The 18,513-nt window shown below is 42.0% G+C and overlaps 5 protein-coding genes across 5 annotated transcripts; 2 read left to right on the top strand and 3 right to left on the bottom strand.

The window, feature by feature from the left end:
- Positions 1-313: 313 nt before the first annotated feature.
- Positions 314-3,755, bottom strand: PAAG_00202 (ubiquitin carboxyl-terminal hydrolase; the record flags this gene model as incomplete). Its single annotated transcript, XM_015843940.1, has 3 exons — positions 314-691; positions 812-1,272; positions 2,054-3,755. The coding sequence occupies 3 exons, from the start codon at positions 3,753-3,755 to the stop codon at positions 314-316; spliced, it is 2,541 nt and encodes an 846-aa protein (XP_015700275.1).
- Positions 3,756-5,855: 2,100 nt separating this feature from the next.
- Positions 5,856-6,107, bottom strand: PAAG_11068 (hypothetical protein; the record flags this gene model as incomplete). Its single annotated transcript, XM_015846776.1, has 1 exon — positions 5,856-6,107. One exon carries the CDS (start codon positions 6,105-6,107, stop codon positions 5,856-5,858), a length of 252 nt encoding a protein of 83 aa, XP_015703580.1.
- An 896-nt stretch (positions 6,108-7,003) lies between these two features.
- Positions 7,004-7,747, top strand: PAAG_00201 (hypothetical protein; the record flags this gene model as incomplete). Its single annotated transcript, XM_002797616.2, has 2 exons — positions 7,004-7,270; positions 7,307-7,747. 2 exons carry the CDS (start codon positions 7,004-7,006, stop codon positions 7,745-7,747), a joined length of 708 nt encoding a protein of 235 aa, XP_002797662.2.
- A 117-nt stretch (positions 7,748-7,864) lies between these two features.
- PAAG_11067 (hypothetical protein) lies at positions 7,865-8,281 on the bottom strand (the record flags this gene model as incomplete). Its single annotated transcript, XM_015846775.1, has 1 exon — positions 7,865-8,281. The coding sequence occupies one exon, from the start codon at positions 8,279-8,281 to the stop codon at positions 7,865-7,867; it is 417 nt and encodes a 138-aa protein (XP_015703579.1).
- A 663-nt stretch (positions 8,282-8,944) lies between these two features.
- PAAG_00200 (hypothetical protein) lies at positions 8,945-9,636 on the top strand (the record flags this gene model as incomplete). Its single annotated transcript, XM_015843939.1, has 3 exons — positions 8,945-8,993; positions 9,068-9,392; positions 9,429-9,636. The coding sequence occupies 3 exons, from the start codon at positions 8,945-8,947 to the stop codon at positions 9,634-9,636; spliced, it is 582 nt and encodes a 193-aa protein (XP_015700274.1).
- Between the last annotated feature and the right edge of the window lie 8,877 nt (positions 9,637-18,513).

The raw sequence follows: 18,513 nt of genomic DNA, 5'->3' as shown, positions 1-18,513 counted from the left end.
GGTCGGAACCCGTAGGGGTTTTCGATCCCGTATTCTTAAATGCAGTGCAGTCGATATAACAGGGAAGCGCTGTATATTTGATAATGGGAAACCACCGGATGTCTTCCGGACCTGTCGATCTGCTGGCATAACAGAATAGGAAACGTTGTTGGCCCATGTTTCTGGGCCATGTTCTGGGACCGATAACCAGGTGTCAAAAACCAAGGAAAGTTAAAGTAGTAGTGCGGTGAGACATAACATGTAGGCCTAGCGGGCCGAATCGACAATCTAAGTTCCCCGCTCGAGGCTTCGTTCATTTGTGCCAACATCCCACTTAAAATTTATCTTTAATTGTTCTGAGATTAAAGGTCTTGGGTACGACGAAAAGGGCATTTGCCTCAGCACATATGCCACCCTTGGAATCTCGAATATTACCCTTGATGAAGGCCTTGCGCTCCGTACTCTTCTCCCGGTCGTACTCTGCTGTCACCGTACAGAAATCCATTACCCTGATGGGTGTGCGATAGTGAATGTTAAGGTTGGCAGTTACGCCTGTTCGAGCGGGAAAGCTGAGTAGAGCAACTCGGCCCAGACACACATCTAGCACTGTAGCAATTGCTCCCCCGTGAACTACTAACGGCCACCCACCCATCCCAAAACCAAAATACACAACTGTAACAGCTTTGCGTTCTTTATCGTTCCAGAAAACGCGCTGCGCATGTACATCGAGAATAGATTAGCAACGCGATCTCAAAGCTTCCCAACTGACGTATATATAAGACCATCGAATATCACGCAGGCAGAGGTGGGGGTGAAAAGTAATCCTACTAACCTGTAGGGCCAAATTGTGAGTCCCGCTCAGAGGACCGCTTGTAAGTTGACGCGGCTTCTCCTCCTCTGAAAGATTATCATGTGCCTCCCATTCCACATAATCAGGATCTGCTCGTAGCTTTTTAACCACCTCCAACTTATCCATCTTTTGCCGTAGATGGCTTAATCGCTGTCTATCCTCCTCGGAGCCTGGTGTAACTGGATCTTCGAAGAATGAGGCCATAGCATCTCCTATCTTATAACCCAACAATCCAAAGAGGGCTGCGTAAACCAATGACCTTAGTCTTCGTCGAAATACATACTCATTTTCAGTCAACGGCGCTCGTGCTGAGCGCATAAAATTGCGTTTTGATGTGGAGGGAATGAACCCATTGAAACACAGCAGACGCGCGGAGATACCACTCCGGAGCAATGTGCCACAAGAGAAGGCGCTGGATATCAATCTTGGAGTGCGGAACATTTCTGGCGCATGTCAACAGTTGCAATGGGTTGTTGAGAACTCTGTGAATTCAACGGATGTTTGGATCCAAAAATTATTGTTCAAATTAGAGTCACGTGATTATGGTGTTACTGGAGGCAGCAGTGAGAATTCCTAAACAATGGCATGGGTCTTTTTTTCGTTGAAAAATATTGTATCTATACTAGATAGGCGCCGCGGCACCTTGTTTGCAATTACTTTTGGTTCAGAAAAGAGGTTCTTTTTTTTTTTTTTTTAAAGCGTGGCCGTTGCCTGAAAAATAGATTGTTTTTTCAACAGTTCTCAGGACATATTCGAAGTAAGGGAACAAAACGAAAGCAACAACAAATAAAACAGGCATACGAGTAGATAAGTCAAATAGCATATGAGTACTCATTTCAAAAGCACGCTAGGTTACTAAGTCTATCTTGTTTTTGCCCCAGACCGGTTCGAAACATGATTTCTTTAACACAAAGCCAGAAAGCAAACCGTAGAGCTCGTCTCAAACGAAATGGGAACATAGCGTTATCGTGAGTTTGGAGGGAACGAAATCGACAAACACGAGGTAGCTATACTGTTATCTAGGAAAGGTTTGCGTTTCCCCAAAGTGGAGGGCTAGGTTTATTCTTCTTTGGGCCCCTCTTTAACTTCTTCTGCGGTTGGCAAATCGATCGCTCGGTATAACAATATCAAGGCAGAATGTGATTCACCTGGCAATATCATGTTAAAGGCGGCTCCCGAACGTGGAACAAAAATGAACGAGAGAACAAGTCAACAGACACTTACCGCCTCCTGATAGCGTTTCAATCTTCTCCGCCTCGACCTCCGAAACTTTGTCATCATTGAACCACCACCACTTCCCATCGTCCTCCCGCCTCTTGCCCCGTGGAACATGAGGATCATCGACGATCCGTGCTTGCTTCCTCACAAAAGTGGTGTAGTGACCACTGTCGGCACTAGGGCCCTGGTGTGTAATTACTCCCCGCAGTTCGTAAAGTCCAGATTTATTGGCCCCATCATCAGCCGCCAGCTTAGGGTCAATAAGTTCGAACAGTTCTTTCTTCGCTGCCAGAACCGCAGCGGCACGCTCAGATTCATACTCGGCATCTGTTTTGAAGGTACCTTCCATCGGCACATCGGTGCTTGCTTCTGCTTCGGCCCTTGACTCGGTCATTTGCTTCTTTTGGATGGGCTCACTCATTAAAGCATCAGCCTTCCGGTCCTCTTCTTGCTTATGCGCAATCTTCTGGCGTTTGCGAGCTCGTTCCATATCATGTTCATCTTTCCGAATCTCTCGGATCTTGTCCCTCACGGGGATGAGCTGGCTTTTCAGCTCATCAGTACAGAATTCCACTACGTCCAACTCTGCAGGAAATGTCACTTTGCGCATGATTTTCACCTTCTTTTGTATATCCCGTTTCCAGAAGAAGCGCATGAAATGAACTGTCAGGTATTTAGGTAATCGAGAGATCCGTGAGCGTTTCGTATACATGGCGTCCCTGTCGAGAGTAGGTGAATGCTTCTCAATCTTATCTTGTAGGCCTGCCAAAATTCCATCTCGCAGATGATTTATAGTCTGGTCGATATGGCAGTCAAGTTTAAGAAAGGTATCAGATGATTCAGTGGGTGTTTCTCCAGCTTCCTTTGCCGCCTCTTCATCACATTCGTCAACCGATTCCAACTTTCCAGAGAGGTATTTGTCCACGAAGGATACTTTTGCTGATAATTCATCATTGTTCTCGCCCTGGATCTTGAGACTCCGGCGAAGTGTGGATATAATCTCGGACCAGGCCTCTTCTGCGTCTTGTTGTTCATATCCACGACCGTCCTTCGCTTTCCGTACGAGATGTGGAATACCGAATGCTAGAGCATTCCAAAACATGTCCGGCGAAAGCCCGTACCGCGTTTCAGACATCTGCTTATAGAGGTCTCTCAACGAAGCGACTAGGTCGAAGGAGGAACCTCTACCGGAATTATACGGCCCGAGCGAGGACTTGTATTTCAAGAGCTCTTCCTGGAGTTCTGGGAGGGTCCGTAATGTCTGGAGTGTGGAGTTTAGCCAGCATGTATTGCCCATGTTTTTTAGACCGGCAGGGGTTGCGCCCTCAGATTTCGCGGCTTCAGCTTCCGTCATATCTTCGATAAACTTGGTGGCTACCTTAGGTTTCTCCAGAGCGGCGCTGGCACGACCAGAACTTGGGGTACCCAGCAACATGAAAGTTTCCCCTGGTTTAGCATCGAGAGCGGAGAGTTCGGTGTTATCTTTAAGCTGGACTCCCTTCACAAGAACCTTCTGGCGCTCTGGTTCGACTCCGGTAAGTGAATATAACTGGAATTTAAAGGTTTCCCCATTGGTAGTCGGATCGAGATCTACTTCGTGGCGCTTGCCCTGGTGCTTTACGATCACTACAACCCAAATGTTAAAAGGCAAGCGGGAGCATGATGGCGTGGGAGTGGGGTTGTAAAACTCACCTCGAATCGTAGCCATGGTGGAAAATCGATCTTCTTCCCCCAAGCCACAACCGAGCAAGATATATATCTAAATTTTCAAAAGCCGTTGAAGACTGAGTTGAGAAACGGCGGGAGTACATCAACAGGGACAAAGGTCGACTGAAGAAGTGTTGTGGATGTTGATAAACGCTGCCGCTGCTTTGGGTGGGATGTTGTTAGGGTGATGCTCGGCAGTCCTGTCACGTGATCAACGCCCCCATATTAAGTAGCTAATTAGTTAACTTGATCGTAAACGATGCACAGGAAGGAAGGCTTCTTTTAGCCACTAGAGCTTATGAAACCAAGCAATTTTCAAGTAAGTATGCGAGCAGCTGTCAAGGCGTATGGATCAGTGTTGCTCTCTTCAAGCCTATCCTACCGACTACACAGTCAAATCACATACATGAATTCTCAACAAGTCAATTTAAAAGATGGCCTCAATTGAAGTAGAATCTCACTTTATTTTTAACTTATATAAATATTATATTAAAAATAAAAATAAAAAAAAATGTTAATTTAATAGTAAAAAAATATTCAAAAATTATATTTTAATAATTAAATTAAACTTTAATAACATTTAATATTAATAATATATAAAATAAAATTAAAATAAAAAATATTTTTAATAAAGTATAAAAAGAAAATTTGTCTTCTATAATATAATTAAAATTAAAAATTTTTATAAGCTTAAATAAATATAAATTTTATAATTTAGCTAAAAATTTAAATTATATTTTAATAAACTATTTATTAAATAATATTATTAAAAGAAAACTAAAAGAAAAATACTTTTAGCAGGTAACTAAATGTATTTTTTAAAAAACTAAGTAAAAGTTGCGACGGGCAAGTGCATGGCCAGAAACGGCCATGGCGCCGACCGTCTGCGGCCTGGCGTGGCCCCTTGTGGTCTAGCGCCGACCCTGCTCCTCTCGCCGACTCGCCGACGTCATCCGCCGCAACTCTATAAAGCTGCTTCGACTGCCTCCCTCGCACACGCCCCCTCCTGCGTCCTTAATTTCCCCCTTCATCCAATTTTCCTTTCTTCTTTGTCTTCTCTGCCCCTGCCCCCTGCCATCTTTCCCCCTTCCCATCTCCCAATTTTATCCCTGACGCGCACTGCCTCTTCTCTACCCCACCGCGCCCATCACATCACGCGCTGATGCAACCCATTTCTCGCTCGTCGACAAGTTCAGGAACATCCTAACCTCGACTGAGATCCAATTCGACAGCGACAAGCTCAAGACGTCATTTGACGACGTAGAGATTTCCCTTGCAAGGCCAAGGACGTGATTGCTTCCCAGGTCAAAACCTTCTTGGAGTCGGAAGTCAAGGCTATAGGCCGTTGCAAACGGACTATCCTCTTTTCGTTACTCATCTATATATCATTCTATTTATATTTATAATCTCTATCTCTAAAAATACTATTATACTTTAAAGCTTTGCTCTTAGACGTAGCCCTATTCAAATACTTTCTGATTACTGCACTTCACTAACCGCCGGACCCATCCACCATCATGCCGCCAAGTTTCTCTTTGATTCCTTACGCGGTCTGTCCTTGATCAGGTCATTTTCATTGTAGCAAACCGGACACCGTTCATTGCCACATGCTCGACATTTCACCCCGATCCCGACCTCCTTACCACATGCACAACAGTAGAGTCTTGGACGATGGTGAACTTCCCTTGTAACCCATCCCTGTTCGTTTTTCCGTGCTTTCCGATTCAACCGTATTTGGTTCAATAGGTCGTGCCCCTTCAGTTGCTTGTCGCCTCGATCCTGAGATCTTTAATATAATTGGGCGGGATGCCCTGCCTATCTCGAGCACATTGCACCTCGCGTTGCCGGCTTCCCAGCCCCAGAGGGAGGAGGAGGAACGAGAAGAGTATGATCCAGTTTAGAGTTATTGGTCGAAAGTATCTTCTGACCGTTTGTCCCTTTATATATCCCTACAAGGCCGCCCGCTCCTCGCAATGGCTCCCTCTAGTTCGTGCGATCCGTTTTCACACTTTCAATGCATGAAGGATGCAACGCCGCCAAAAAGGTCCACCCTCCATTCTTGCAAACCAATCTCCTATAATTTTAATTTGAGGAGATACGACTAGCACCTGAGTTGTTTCAACTCTGGTCGACTAATTTCACAGGCTCCTTGCATGTTTAGTTGGGGCATGACCAAGTCGCCAGGAACTTCGCTGGCACGATTTAATCGTTCATTCATAGCCATTCGGGACATTTTCGTCACCGTAGGGCGTCGTAATAGCACCTTGCCATCCCTGCAGAACAGCGCAACGTTTTCGTGTGATGTTACATCTGGAAATTTTGGCGGCTTGTGCCGCTCTGGGGTTTTGGGCATGATAAGTGGCTGTCAATATGTTTGGCGCGTTTTGGGTGAAAACCGCTTTGGCCTGAGTCAAATCGCCCCGGAAGCTGGCGCGGCGAAATTCTAGGTGGAGGTTGTGCTCTGTGTATCTTTGCTAGTCCAGCCCGGCCTGTTGGTTGATTTATGAGATCAAAGTGTTAATTAACATGCTTGCTGGCTGAAGCCAGTAGGCAAGATAGCGCAACATTCCCATTTTTTGTTTTCCTACCAATTGAATGGACATAGATCTATTCTCAATCCATACAGGTGCTGTACCTATGGCGTTGTTCGGGCCGTCCTGCTCACCGATATATGGTTTGGGCTGGGTTAGCGAATGGGATGGCGTGGAGGTATCGTCGTATGGAAGCTCCGCGGATAATGTATGACCCATGTTCCAACTACTCACTGCCACGTATAATAACTCGTTCACTCAAAAAAAAAAAAAAAAAAAAAAAAAAAAAAAAACCTCATCGATTGGGAGGAGAAACTCAACAGGAGAAATGCATATCGGCCTGTTAAGTTACAGCAAATGATTGGTGCTCTGCAGGGTTAGGCACCGCGGCTGGGCACCCAACGAGGAAACGCTGGATTGTCCTACTTTGTCACACCTATCGGCATGATCTCGAGTCAATTGTTTCCATACGTTGATAAATCTAATCATCGGAACTCGATCCACACTCCTTGAGTCTCTCAAGTACATCATCTTCGACAACTATGGACGAATATATGTATCATAAGGAAATAATTGTACATCGTTTACCACACATGGTCGAAGCTAGCTAAACTATATAGGGTTCATCACGTGCGGTGGAGTGGCTGCCCCCTTTATGTGAGTGAAACCGCCCGCACCTTGTCCCTTAATTCTCTGCCAAAACCACTAGCGAACCGTAATGGCATCGTTTGGCCCCACTTCCGCACGGAGAATGCGAGTCGTGTTCGAGAACGATTCCACCATTCGAAAGTACGGAACCTGCCTCCGCCTCGAGAGAGAGTTGGAGGCGATGGCCTTTGTCCAGAAACACACGACCATTCCGATTCCCAGAATCCTGGAGGCCAGAGTGTTTAGTGAGTGTGATAAGTATTGGATTTTGATGAGCCGGATGCCCGGAATCAGTTTCGACAAAGCGTGGCCGGGTATGAGCGAGGACGCGCGGAGGGTGACTCTCAGCTAGCTGAAGTCCTATTTCAAGCAGCTACACAGCCTATTACCCCCAAATTCTGGCTGGATTGGGTCATGCACGGGAACAGCTGCCTATGACCACCGGTTGAAGAACGGGTCTCCGTGCGGACCCTTTGATTCTGTGTCCCAGTTTCTTGATTTTCTCGTCGAGCCGATGAGCCGTAGCCCAAAGCCGTCACTAGCGAAGACTTACCGGGCGATGTTTTCTGATGTTTACGGCGTCAATTTCGCCCACGCCGACCTGTCATATGAACATATATTAGTGGATGAAAGCACAGGCAACGTGACAGCTATCCTAGATTGGGAGATGGCTGGGTTTTGGCCAGAATGGTGGGAGTATAGGAAGGCGTTATTTGGTGGTCGATGTCAGAAGTGGTGGGCGGACATTGTCAAGGAAATCATGCCCCCCTACGAGAAAGAGTTTGAAGTAGACGTTGTTTTGGAGATGTTTTAAGAATCCCTAGCAGCACAGTATCTCCTGTTTGCGTTCGTTTTGCTAACTTCAAATACTAATACTACTACTAAAAATAATAGTAGTAATAATAATCGTCAATCAGGTGCTGAATTGTCCCTATTTCTCCCTGAGCCAAGCTCTAACTGTCTCGACTGTGTATATATCATATACAAATCCTTCAGTCTTCAGTTTCTCAAACCCTTCAAGCGCCCAATCCGGGCAATTCCAGCTGGACGATTCAACTGAGTCTATTTTGCACTCCTTCAGCCTTTGGTGGATCATCTCAAATTTATCCTCAGGTCCTTCCCCAATCAGAAGCTCCTCCTTCAGAGAGCCCGAATGCCCTAGATCAACTTCTTCTGGTCCGTCATAATGAAAGGCTCCTGGTATTCCCCGCAGCTGATAAGCAATTCCCTGCCTTACTTTGCCCTTGATTTCCTTTTGGACGAAGAAGGACCAGTGGTACGGTTTGGGTATGCTGGTGTTCAGGTAAGTGCCGCGATCGTAAGTGACAAGGTAGAGAGCGTTCCCCATGTTGACAGCGGATCGGTAAGGAAAACTGCATCATCGCATTAGATATGCGCTGCTCTCGATTCGCAGGTTTTCTTACCAGTAATATGGGCTTATTGAATTTGGTTGTTTTGGTAAGGGGCGAAACAACAAACAACACCTGCGGTAGAGGGGGCAGACCATGAGAGATTTACGTGTCTGCTATATACCAGGCAGCCAAATAGCCTTGTTATTGCCGGTGTTAGATAGATCCCAACCGTCGGGACATTGTCATTGTGGCTGCTCCTGTTGACGCAAGTGGGGATTTCTATGCCCTTTGCAACGTATGGGTTGAGAAAACGGGTCATGCAGCTGCTTGGTGGCAGCCTAAGTAACCAAGAGCGGGTGGCCCGTAATTGCCGTTACCAGGACAGACTTCAGCATCCAAGAACCCCCCTCCCAGTCTCGGGTCCTTCCAATTAGCAAACCTACAGACTTCCCCACTTCCTGGTTCGCTGGTGAACTGCTGCCACACCCGGATTTTTGAGGTCCTACACTCTACAGCACAACAATCGAATCAACTTGAAGGAGTGAACAAGTCATGTATTCTCCTGCGAAAAATCCCAAGGCTGAACACGTACTCAACGACATTGACGACTTTTGGGGAACAACAAGACACAAACTAAATGAGCGTTCCAAAAACCCATTATGGCTGTTATCTCAATTTTGAAGCAATCCCTCCTGCAAAGGAAGCAAGGTATCGGTGCTGATCTAAACTCACAGGGGTTCAGACTTGAAGGGCCAATTCAGCTAAAATTTCTCTCCATCAAGAATACCTCCAGGGACCATACTACCATTTGGCGAGAGGCAATTGGAGACAAAGAAACAAACATCCTGTCCCACCTCATCGAAATTCTCCTCTAGCGATGACGGACTCTGCCGCCGGCTTCTTCGACACCATTTTCAAACCCAGCCTAGAAGATGCGATTCCCAAAATACATAATCCACTCCCCCAGGCAAATCAGGCAGAGCCATGGGTTGAACTGTATGCAGAAACCGACGAATCATTGAAAAGAAGATTCTCAACACACAACGAAGTATCAGAATCCGGGCCCGTTACTTCGCCAGAAAAGTCTATGGTATTAAAACGGAAACTGTTTGTGCTAAGTTCTCTGTCATATCATATTTCTAGTCTGCCTACCATTCCTCGTAGGAATTTCTATGCCCAACTTGAGCAGTGGTGGGCGTCGAGACCTCTTCGGGAATCTCTTTCTGAGGTCACTGGAAGCAATTTGCCGGGATTTACGGCAGGACAAAGCAGACAGCCAAGGTTCTCCCGCAATTCTCTCCCTGCTGACAAGCCTAAGGGGACGCACATTACGGCAATTGGCGACGCATAGTCTCCCGCTTGAATTGCAACATGAAATTGCAGGGAATGTACCTTCCATATAGTATTAAATAACAAACAGTAAAATTTATTTTTAAACTGGAATAAAATAATATTAAAATAAATAGTTAATAACATTTGAGAGCGTTCTCTCTAAGAAATGACCATCAGATCTCATCTTCAATTTCTCCAATTCGATCAAGCTCAGAAGATGCCACTATCAGACGTAGAATCTCATTGGCTTAGTCATCAATTCTCATTCTTCTTTTATGCCATTCTTTGCAAATTTTTTGCGGCTATTCATAAATACAAGTAGCTTCTTTTCTCACCCCCACATTCTTGCATATGTTTCTACTGCTAATTTACATACAAAACTCAATTTGGTAGCGTGTTTTAGAGCAACTAGCTCCGAAATTCGAAAAAAATAAGGAATAAAAGAGGGAGTGGGAGTTTTGATGTAGATTTTGATGAATATAATCAGCCGCATGAAGGTCCAATGTCTGACAAACTCCAAAGACGTCAGTGGATTGAGCAAAATAGCCTTGTTCAGAAACTTTATCAATGAAAAGACATATGCTACATGATTACTTCAATGACTGTACTGCAGAGGGATTCTATCTTTTGATTCATGAAGACAATTGTTACTTTGGAATTAGTTTTCATGAGTATAAAAACCTCAAACTGTCAGTTAATTTCCATTATTAAAGGCATAGGAAGTTGTCATCATGGACTGTATAAAACAATAAGCTTATAAAAACAAGATAAACATTATCCACCTCAACATGCAAAAGTTATTCAAAAGGTAAAATCTGTCATATTTATACGTAGTCAAAACGAGTCGAGATAGAGAGTAAGAGCCGATTCCGACCGCCAACAAGGGCCGGTTTCTGGAAGCAGAAGCCCCTAAACCTAGATTATGTAAAACTATAAAAAGGGAGAATTTCGATTTGCATCGGCGCGGGCCACCCTTCCCCTTGCGGCCTGGCGCCGTCCCGATCGGGCCTGGTGTCACCCCGTTTGGGCCTTGGCGTGGCCCGTTTCGGTCTGGCGCCGCCTGTTCGGGCACGCTGCCGTCGCCGCGACTATATAAGACGCTGCCCCCTTCCCTCTCTCGTGCACGCAATTCTTCATCTTTTTCCTTTCAGTTCAGTCTTTCTTTCCTCCCTGCTCTCCTGCTCTCCCGCTCTTCATTGGCGATCGCCGGATCCTGGTGTCTGTATTAACCCCCCCCCTGATGGACATTGGCTGGCTCACCGCCACTGCTGTTGCGGGATGCAGTTACTGCTGAACCTATCATGACTCATCACCTGCTTCTACAGTTAACTCTGATCAGCCAATCTCTATGATTTACTGTTTTTCCTGTTTACTCTCTCTTTTGACTGCTCTGATTGTCACTCTTCATGCTCTCTTAAAATTTGACTCATTCATTTTGACTGTGAGACTTCTGATCATTCTCTCTTTCATTCTCTCTTTTCTTCTTCTTCTTCTTTTCTTTTTCCTTTCCCATCTGATATTGGGGTGGAAAGATTGCTGTGCTTTGAGTCAATGCTAAAAAGATCTATCTCAATCTCCTCTGAAGTTGTACATGTTGATCTAGCAATATAATGCATCAGTTGTCTTGTGATTCAATTCTACAGCAGATTTTTATGACATTCTATTATTTTTGAGAAGAATAATAATATAATCATCAGATCTGAGTCTAATGTCACTGCTAATTGATTCTTTGAGTGTTTTATGCAAATGAGCTGAAGTCAAGATTAATGACAGCTATTGATTCTTTCTTTTTTATATTTTTTTAAATATATTATATATTTGTATTTATAAGGGGCTGAACCCCTAGATTCGCTCTGGCTGGCTGACTCAGCCTAGCCATCATTTGCATGTGCGCACGTGATCATGCTATGTGAGCTTGCTTAAGCTTGTGTTCTCATCTCATTCTTTTCTTCCCTTTCCCAAGCAATTCATCCTTGTTATATAGGAGGACTAGTCTCTAGTTCTTAGAGCTTAATCCTCTACATTACAAATTGCTTCACTCCTTTCATTGATAGGCCACTGAGAGTCTTAATTCTGTATCACAAAGCTCAGCAAATATGCTGACATATGACAGACTATTGAAAGTCTTAAATTCCGCATCACAAAGTTCAGTGATAGCACTGGTATATGAATAGACTGAGTTAGCAATCATGCTAACAAATGAATGAGCAACATTGAAAATGTCTAGCTGAATGAGATAAAGTGACAGACTTGTACAACAAATACACAAATGAATTAACATGAAGTAATGAACAGGGACACCTTCAGCAGCTTTGAATAACAATGAATGATCTTTCTTCAACAGCAGAAACAGGTTCAGTGTGAGAACAGAGATTTAATAGCAGCTCAGCAAGCTGAAATAGCTAATCTACAACAAGCTTTAAACATCTCAACATTAATTCTCTCTCAATTGAATCTGCAATCACTTATTGCAGTCAGAAGATCAAAGATCAAGCTACTGAACTGCAAGAAGTATGATGATGCTAATCTGAAGCACTACTCTCAGTGAGAGCTAAAGCTTCAATCAAAACTTAAGGTCAATGAGAAAGCTTTAGGTAATAATGAGAAATGTGCTTGGTATGTGTACTTGAGACTGGAAGAAATGGCAGCAGGTCAAGTTTACCTCTGAGTTGAGAATAATAAGAACAAGATCAACTTCACAGTAGAGAGCTTACTGAAGCAGACACACATGCTCTTTAGTGATTCTGCACAACAGGAAAAAGCTATGCAAAAGCTCAACAATCTATGACAGAGTAGAAGAGCTCTCTTCAACTTTCTGTCTGAATTTAATCAGCTACTGCTGGAAGCTGATGGTTATGAATGAGATGATCACATTAAAAAGAGGTATTTGAAATCTACTCTAAGCATGGAGCTGAGGGAAGGCATGGTGGGTGTAAGAGAACCATCTCTTTATAAGAATTACTGCAGGGAGCTTAGATTAATTGATCATCAACTCTCTGAGCTTAAGACTTTAAGACAGTGGTCTAAACATCATGAGAGCAGATCTTCTTCAGATCATACAACATCTAATTCATACTCTCTACTTTATCATGCTGTTCTTGACTGATGAAACCAGTCTCAAGCTTTCACTGATGATCTGATGAATCTCTCTCCTGATGCTGTGACCTCAAGTGCCTGCCATGCCAAATTGATAAATCAGACAGAGATTAATCAATGAAAAGAGCAAGGCCTATGCCTGAGATGCAGAGCTGAAGATCATATGATTAAGAGCTGCTCATTCAAACCTCTCAGATGCTCTGTCACCCTCACAATAGCTAAGATGATCTCTAAGCCAGTACTGGACAACAACAATGTGGATATGAGTGAGGATTTGAGAAAAGAGTAGCTCCAACCAAAAGACACTGAAAGAAGTAAAATAAAAAGCTTATGAGAAAGCAATGAAGAAGATTTAAATCTAAGATGATATTCAAACCCTTCACTGTCAATGCTCTAATAGATAATGCCTTTTTGACTAAAGCAATGATAGACAGTAAATGTAATGTCTATGATCTTATTTCTTAATTCTATGTTAACAAGCATAAGCTCCTGTGCATTGAAATTCTCTCTGTTAAAATGACTGGCTTTGAAGACTTCATGAGACTCTCCACAAGCATAGTGACTGGCATTTGAATTGATATAGATGGTCACATAACTGCATGAGCCTTTCTCTACATAGTGAATGAGTTACATGATCATGATATGTATCTAGATGACCTCTGGCTGGCCCAGCAAAAGGTGACTATGATCCCTTATCAAAGAATTGTGAGATTTGAAGAGAGTGGTATAAAGGTAGAGTCTAGTTCAAATGCAAAAGCTGATGTGATTCTCATCTCTGCTGTAAGCTTCTCTAGGCTTATGAGCACTTGAAAAAAGTGAAACATTGAGATCTTCACTGTCAGTTTGACTGACATTCAAAAGACTCTAGAAGTAAAATCAAAGATTGATTCTAGAGAAAAGCTGCCTGAACATTATCATAAGTTTTTGAACATATTTGATAAGGAAGCTGCTAACACTCTACTCCCACTTTGTGACCCAGGTAGAGATCATGAGATTGAACTGATTAAAAAGACTGATGATAGCACAGAACAACCCCATTGAGGCCCACTATATAATATGTCTTGAGAGAAACTACTGGCTTTGTGAAAGACTCTTACAGATTATCTAGATAAGAGTTTTATTAAAGTGAGCAACTCTTCCATGACCACTCTTATACTATTTGCAAAGAAGTATGAAGATAAGCTAAGATTCTGTGTGAACTATTGAGCTCTTAATAAAATCATCTAAAAGGACTGATATTCTCTATCATTAATCAGTGAGACACTACAGTGAATTGAATGAGCTAAATAATTCACTAAGCTGAATATTATTGCAGCTTTTCACAAGATTTGAATCATAGAAGGTGATGAGTGAATGACAGTCTTTAGAACCAGATACAGGCTATTTGAGTAGCTGATTACACTCTTTGATTTGGCCAATGCTCTGAATATATTTCAAAAATATATCAACTGAGTATTACATAGATATCTAGATGACTTCTGCTCAGTCTATTTAGATGACATCTTGATATTTTCCTCAAGAAGCTTACAGGAGCATTGTGAGCATGTACAAAAGATGTTTATATATCTACAGAAAGCAGGCCTATAGGCAGATATCAGAAAGAGTGAGTTTGAGATGAACAGCACAAAATATCTTGAATTCATCATTGAAGCAGGCAAGGGTATATGAATGAATTCAGAGAAGATTAAAGCTGTTTTGAAATGAGTAACATCTACTACTCTTAAGAGTGTATGAGAATTTTTAGATTTTGTCAATTTCTATAAACAATTTATCAGAGATTTCTCAAAGTTCATAACCTCACTGATAATTCTTACACACAAGGATGTTTCTTTTTTATGGACAAGCAAGGCTGAGGAAGCTTTTAAGTATCTAAAATCAATATTTATCTCCACTCTGATTCTGCTTCAATTCAAATCTGATCATGAGACTATATTGAAAACAGACTTCTCAGATTACATCTCAGGAGGAGTGCTGCTATAATATGACAAGCAGAACATTCTACATCTATGTGCTTTCTTCTCTTGCAAGCATTCACCTGCAGAATGCAACTATGAGATTCATGATAAGAAGTTATTAGCAATAATTGAGTGTTTAAAGAAATGGGACACTGAGCTACAAAGCATAAAGGAATTCAAGATTCTCACAGATCATAAGAATCTAGAATACTTCATGACTACACATAGACTAAATGAAAGATAGCTATGTTGAATAGATATTCTCTATTAATTCAACTTCAGAATTGATTACCAGCCAGAGAAGTTGAACACTGGACCAGACACTCTATTGTAAAGAGAGCAGAACATGCCACAGGGTGCTGATGATGAGAGAATCAAGCAGAGGCAAGCTCAACTACTTAAGTTTAATATACTGGCACCTGGAATGGAACCAATAGTGGCTGCTGCCAGCATGGAACCTAAGATGTCTCTTCAAGCTCAGTGAAATGAGACTCACAAAAATGATAAGATTCTGCAGTGTCTGGAGCAAATTCTTCATGAGAAAAGATTCAGATTTTCTTCTGAACTCAGCATTAAGACCTCTGTCTCTGAGTGCTCTTTAAATGAGAATGGGAAGCTTCTCTTTTGAGATCATAAGTGAGTGCCAGACTTCAAACCTCTTCAAACCAGGTTAGTACATGAGGCTTATGACTCACCTCTTACCAGCCATCCCAGGCAAGAGTAAATGGCAGAAGTTCTAAAATATGAGTTCTACTGGCTAGGCTATGCTGCCAATGTGAGAAGAATGATCAGGAACTGCCATCTCTGCAGATCAAACACTACATGAAGAGATTGATATCAGGGACTGCTTAAGCCTCTCCTCATTTCTGAATACATATGGTAGGAGCTTTCTATGGACTTTATCATGAACTTATCAAGCTCTAAAGAATATACAAACATCATGATTATAATGAACAGACTGATCAAGAGAGTTATATTAAAAGCAGTTAAGAAAACTGATGCAGAGATAGTAACTAGAGTGTTTCTTTGCAACATCATCTTTCAACATGACATCTATAAGATGATAGTATCAGATCAAGAGTCATCTTTTACAACTATATTTTGAACTCAGATGTGTGAGAAATTAGATATTAATAGATGACTCTCTATAGTCTATCACTCAGAGACTAATGGAGCTATGGAGTGAATGAATCAGACTCTGAAAATCTACTTACACAAGTACATTAGCTTTCAACAGCATGACTGACATGAATGACTCCCTCTAGCAAAGCTGACCATCAATAATAGAGATACTGTCTCAATGAGCATGAGTCTGTTCTTTTTAACACATCTTTTCCATGTCTCCTTCATTGATATAGCTGATGCACCTCCTGTTGAAACACTACATAATCTCATTGAGTTTGCAGATGATTATATGAGAAAGGCCTGTGAAGTGTTGAAGTGAACTCAAGTAAAAATGACAGATGCTTAGCAATCTCAATAGAAATACATGAATAGACAAAGAGACCTGGCTTCAAGCTTTCAACCTGGAGATAAGGTCTGGTTGAGCTTAGAGAACATGAGAACTAATTATCTGTGCAAGAAGCTGAACATAAAATACAATCAATATATCATGCTAGAAAAGATAGAATTTCATATCTACTGACTGAATATCTCACTTAGCATTCACAATGTCTTTAATGTAAAGCTTCTACATGCTGTAATGACAGATCTCCTGCCTAGTCAGAGGCAAACTGACTGGCAGTCACCTGCTATAGAGACCTCAGAAGGACCTGAGTTTGAGATTGAGAAAATTCAGTATGAATGAATCTATTAGAGAAAAAAGTAATACCTTGTTAAATGAGTAGATTGGGCTGAGTCTATGTGAAATGACATGAGTCTTCTACAAGAAGTGAAGGCCTTGAATGCTTGAGAGGCCTCTCAGCAGGCAAAATTAGATGTAAAGAGAGCTTTAAATAGTCATAAAGGCCTGCAATAAAGAGGGAGAAGGAGAGTATTATAAGAGATTGAACCTTTAGATTTGCTCTGACTGGCTGACTCAGCCTAGTCATCATTTGCACATGTGCACATGATCATGCTACATGAGCTTGCTTAAGCCTGAGTTTTCATCTCATTCTTTTCTTCCCTTTCTCAAGCAATTCGTCCTTGTTATATAGGAGGACTAGCCTCTAGTTTTTAGAGCTTAACCCTTTATACTAATCACTTATGCAAGAAGCTGAATGCAAAATACAATCAATATACTATGCTAGAAAAGATAGAATTTCATACTTACTGACTGAATGTCTCATCTGACATTCACAATGTCTTTAATATAAAGCTTCTACATGCTGCAGTGATGAATTCCCTGCCTAGTCAGAAGCAAACTGACTGACAGTCACCCACTATAGAGATCTCAGAAGGACCTGAGTTTGAGATTGAGAAAATTTGAGATGAATGAATCTACCAGAGAAAAAAGTAATACCTTATTAAATGAGTAGATTGAACTGAGTCTACATGAAATGACATGAGTCTTCTATAAGAAGTGAAGACTTTGAACACTTGAGAGACCTCTCAGCAGATAAAATTAGATGTAAAGAGAGCTTTAAATAGTTGTAAAGACCTGCAACAAAGAGGGAGAAGAAGGGTATTATAAGAGGCTGAACCTCTAGATTCACTCTGACTGACTAACTCAGCCTAATTATCATTTGCATGTGCATACATGATCATGCTACATAAGCTTGCTTAAGCTGATATTCTCATCTCATTCTTTTCTTCCCTTTTCCAAGTAATTTATCCTTGTTATATAGGAGGACTAGTCTCTAGTTCTTAGAGCTTAACCCTCTACAGTATTTCTTATTACTACAGAAGAGACATATTTAATGTTCTCTAATTCAACTGATTAAAGATGAAGTATGAGAGAATGAAATAGTAATGAATTATATAAACTGAAAAATTATAATTGATATAATTTATAATATTATTCTCTACTGCTTGTTGTATTCTCTTTTAAAGTTCATATATATGATTTGATTCTGTTTTTGTATCTGTTGTGCAATAAATTATTGTAGCTAATATGAATAATATCTACAGAAACTAACTAATTTAAAAGATTTATAATTATCATAATTGCTGTTTACTTCTTTGTTAGGCTCAGCGCCCGACCGAGCCCGACCGAGGCCCGGTGCCCGGTTAGACTCGACGTCGGATTAAGCTCGGCGCCCGATTAGGCCAAATATTCTCACGTGATCAAATGACCATGCAGGTGGTTATAACCCAGGCAGGCCCCAGCACCTCTTTCATCTCATCAAGCTTAGTATTTCATTATATAGCAGTTAGCAACACAGAGAGTTTCCTTCTTATGCAGCTCACATTTGCTCTCTAACATAATACTAAGCTTCATCCTACCCCTTCTACTCAGGATTGAGTAGAACCTGCTCAGCAAGAATCTGATGACACAATATACAACAGCAACTCATTCCATCCCCCCTAGTCACCAGAGAGACTCAGACCAGAATGGCCATCCCAGACTTCCAGCCCTCTGAAAAGATCAAGAGGGACTGATGATATGTTCTAACTAGGTCAACCAATCAATCACAGATCTCACTTGAAGAATTCAGACAGGTGATTCACTCAGACAAGAATCATGTTTACAAAGAGTTAGCAGCAATCTTTGACAGCATCTTTGATGATGAAAAAACATTGAGAGATACAATCACATGTCTGAGGATGGAATGAAACAATGTCACTGATCAGGCTGCTGTCAAGCAAAGTCAGATTGATGAGCTAATTGCTGAATGTGATGAACTTAGCCACACTCTGATCCATATGACAGTCAGCAATCAAGCAGCAAGTTGAGATGTCATCTC

Source organism: Paracoccidioides lutzii (assembly GCF_000150705.2).
Source record: "Paracoccidioides lutzii Pb01 unplaced genomic scaffold supercont2.1, whole genome shotgun sequence".
Taxonomy (NCBI): domain Eukaryota; kingdom Fungi; phylum Ascomycota; class Eurotiomycetes; order Onygenales; family Ajellomycetaceae; genus Paracoccidioides; species Paracoccidioides lutzii.
Note: the sequence above shows the minus strand (reverse complement) of the source record. Positions and strands in the feature narration are given on the sequence as shown.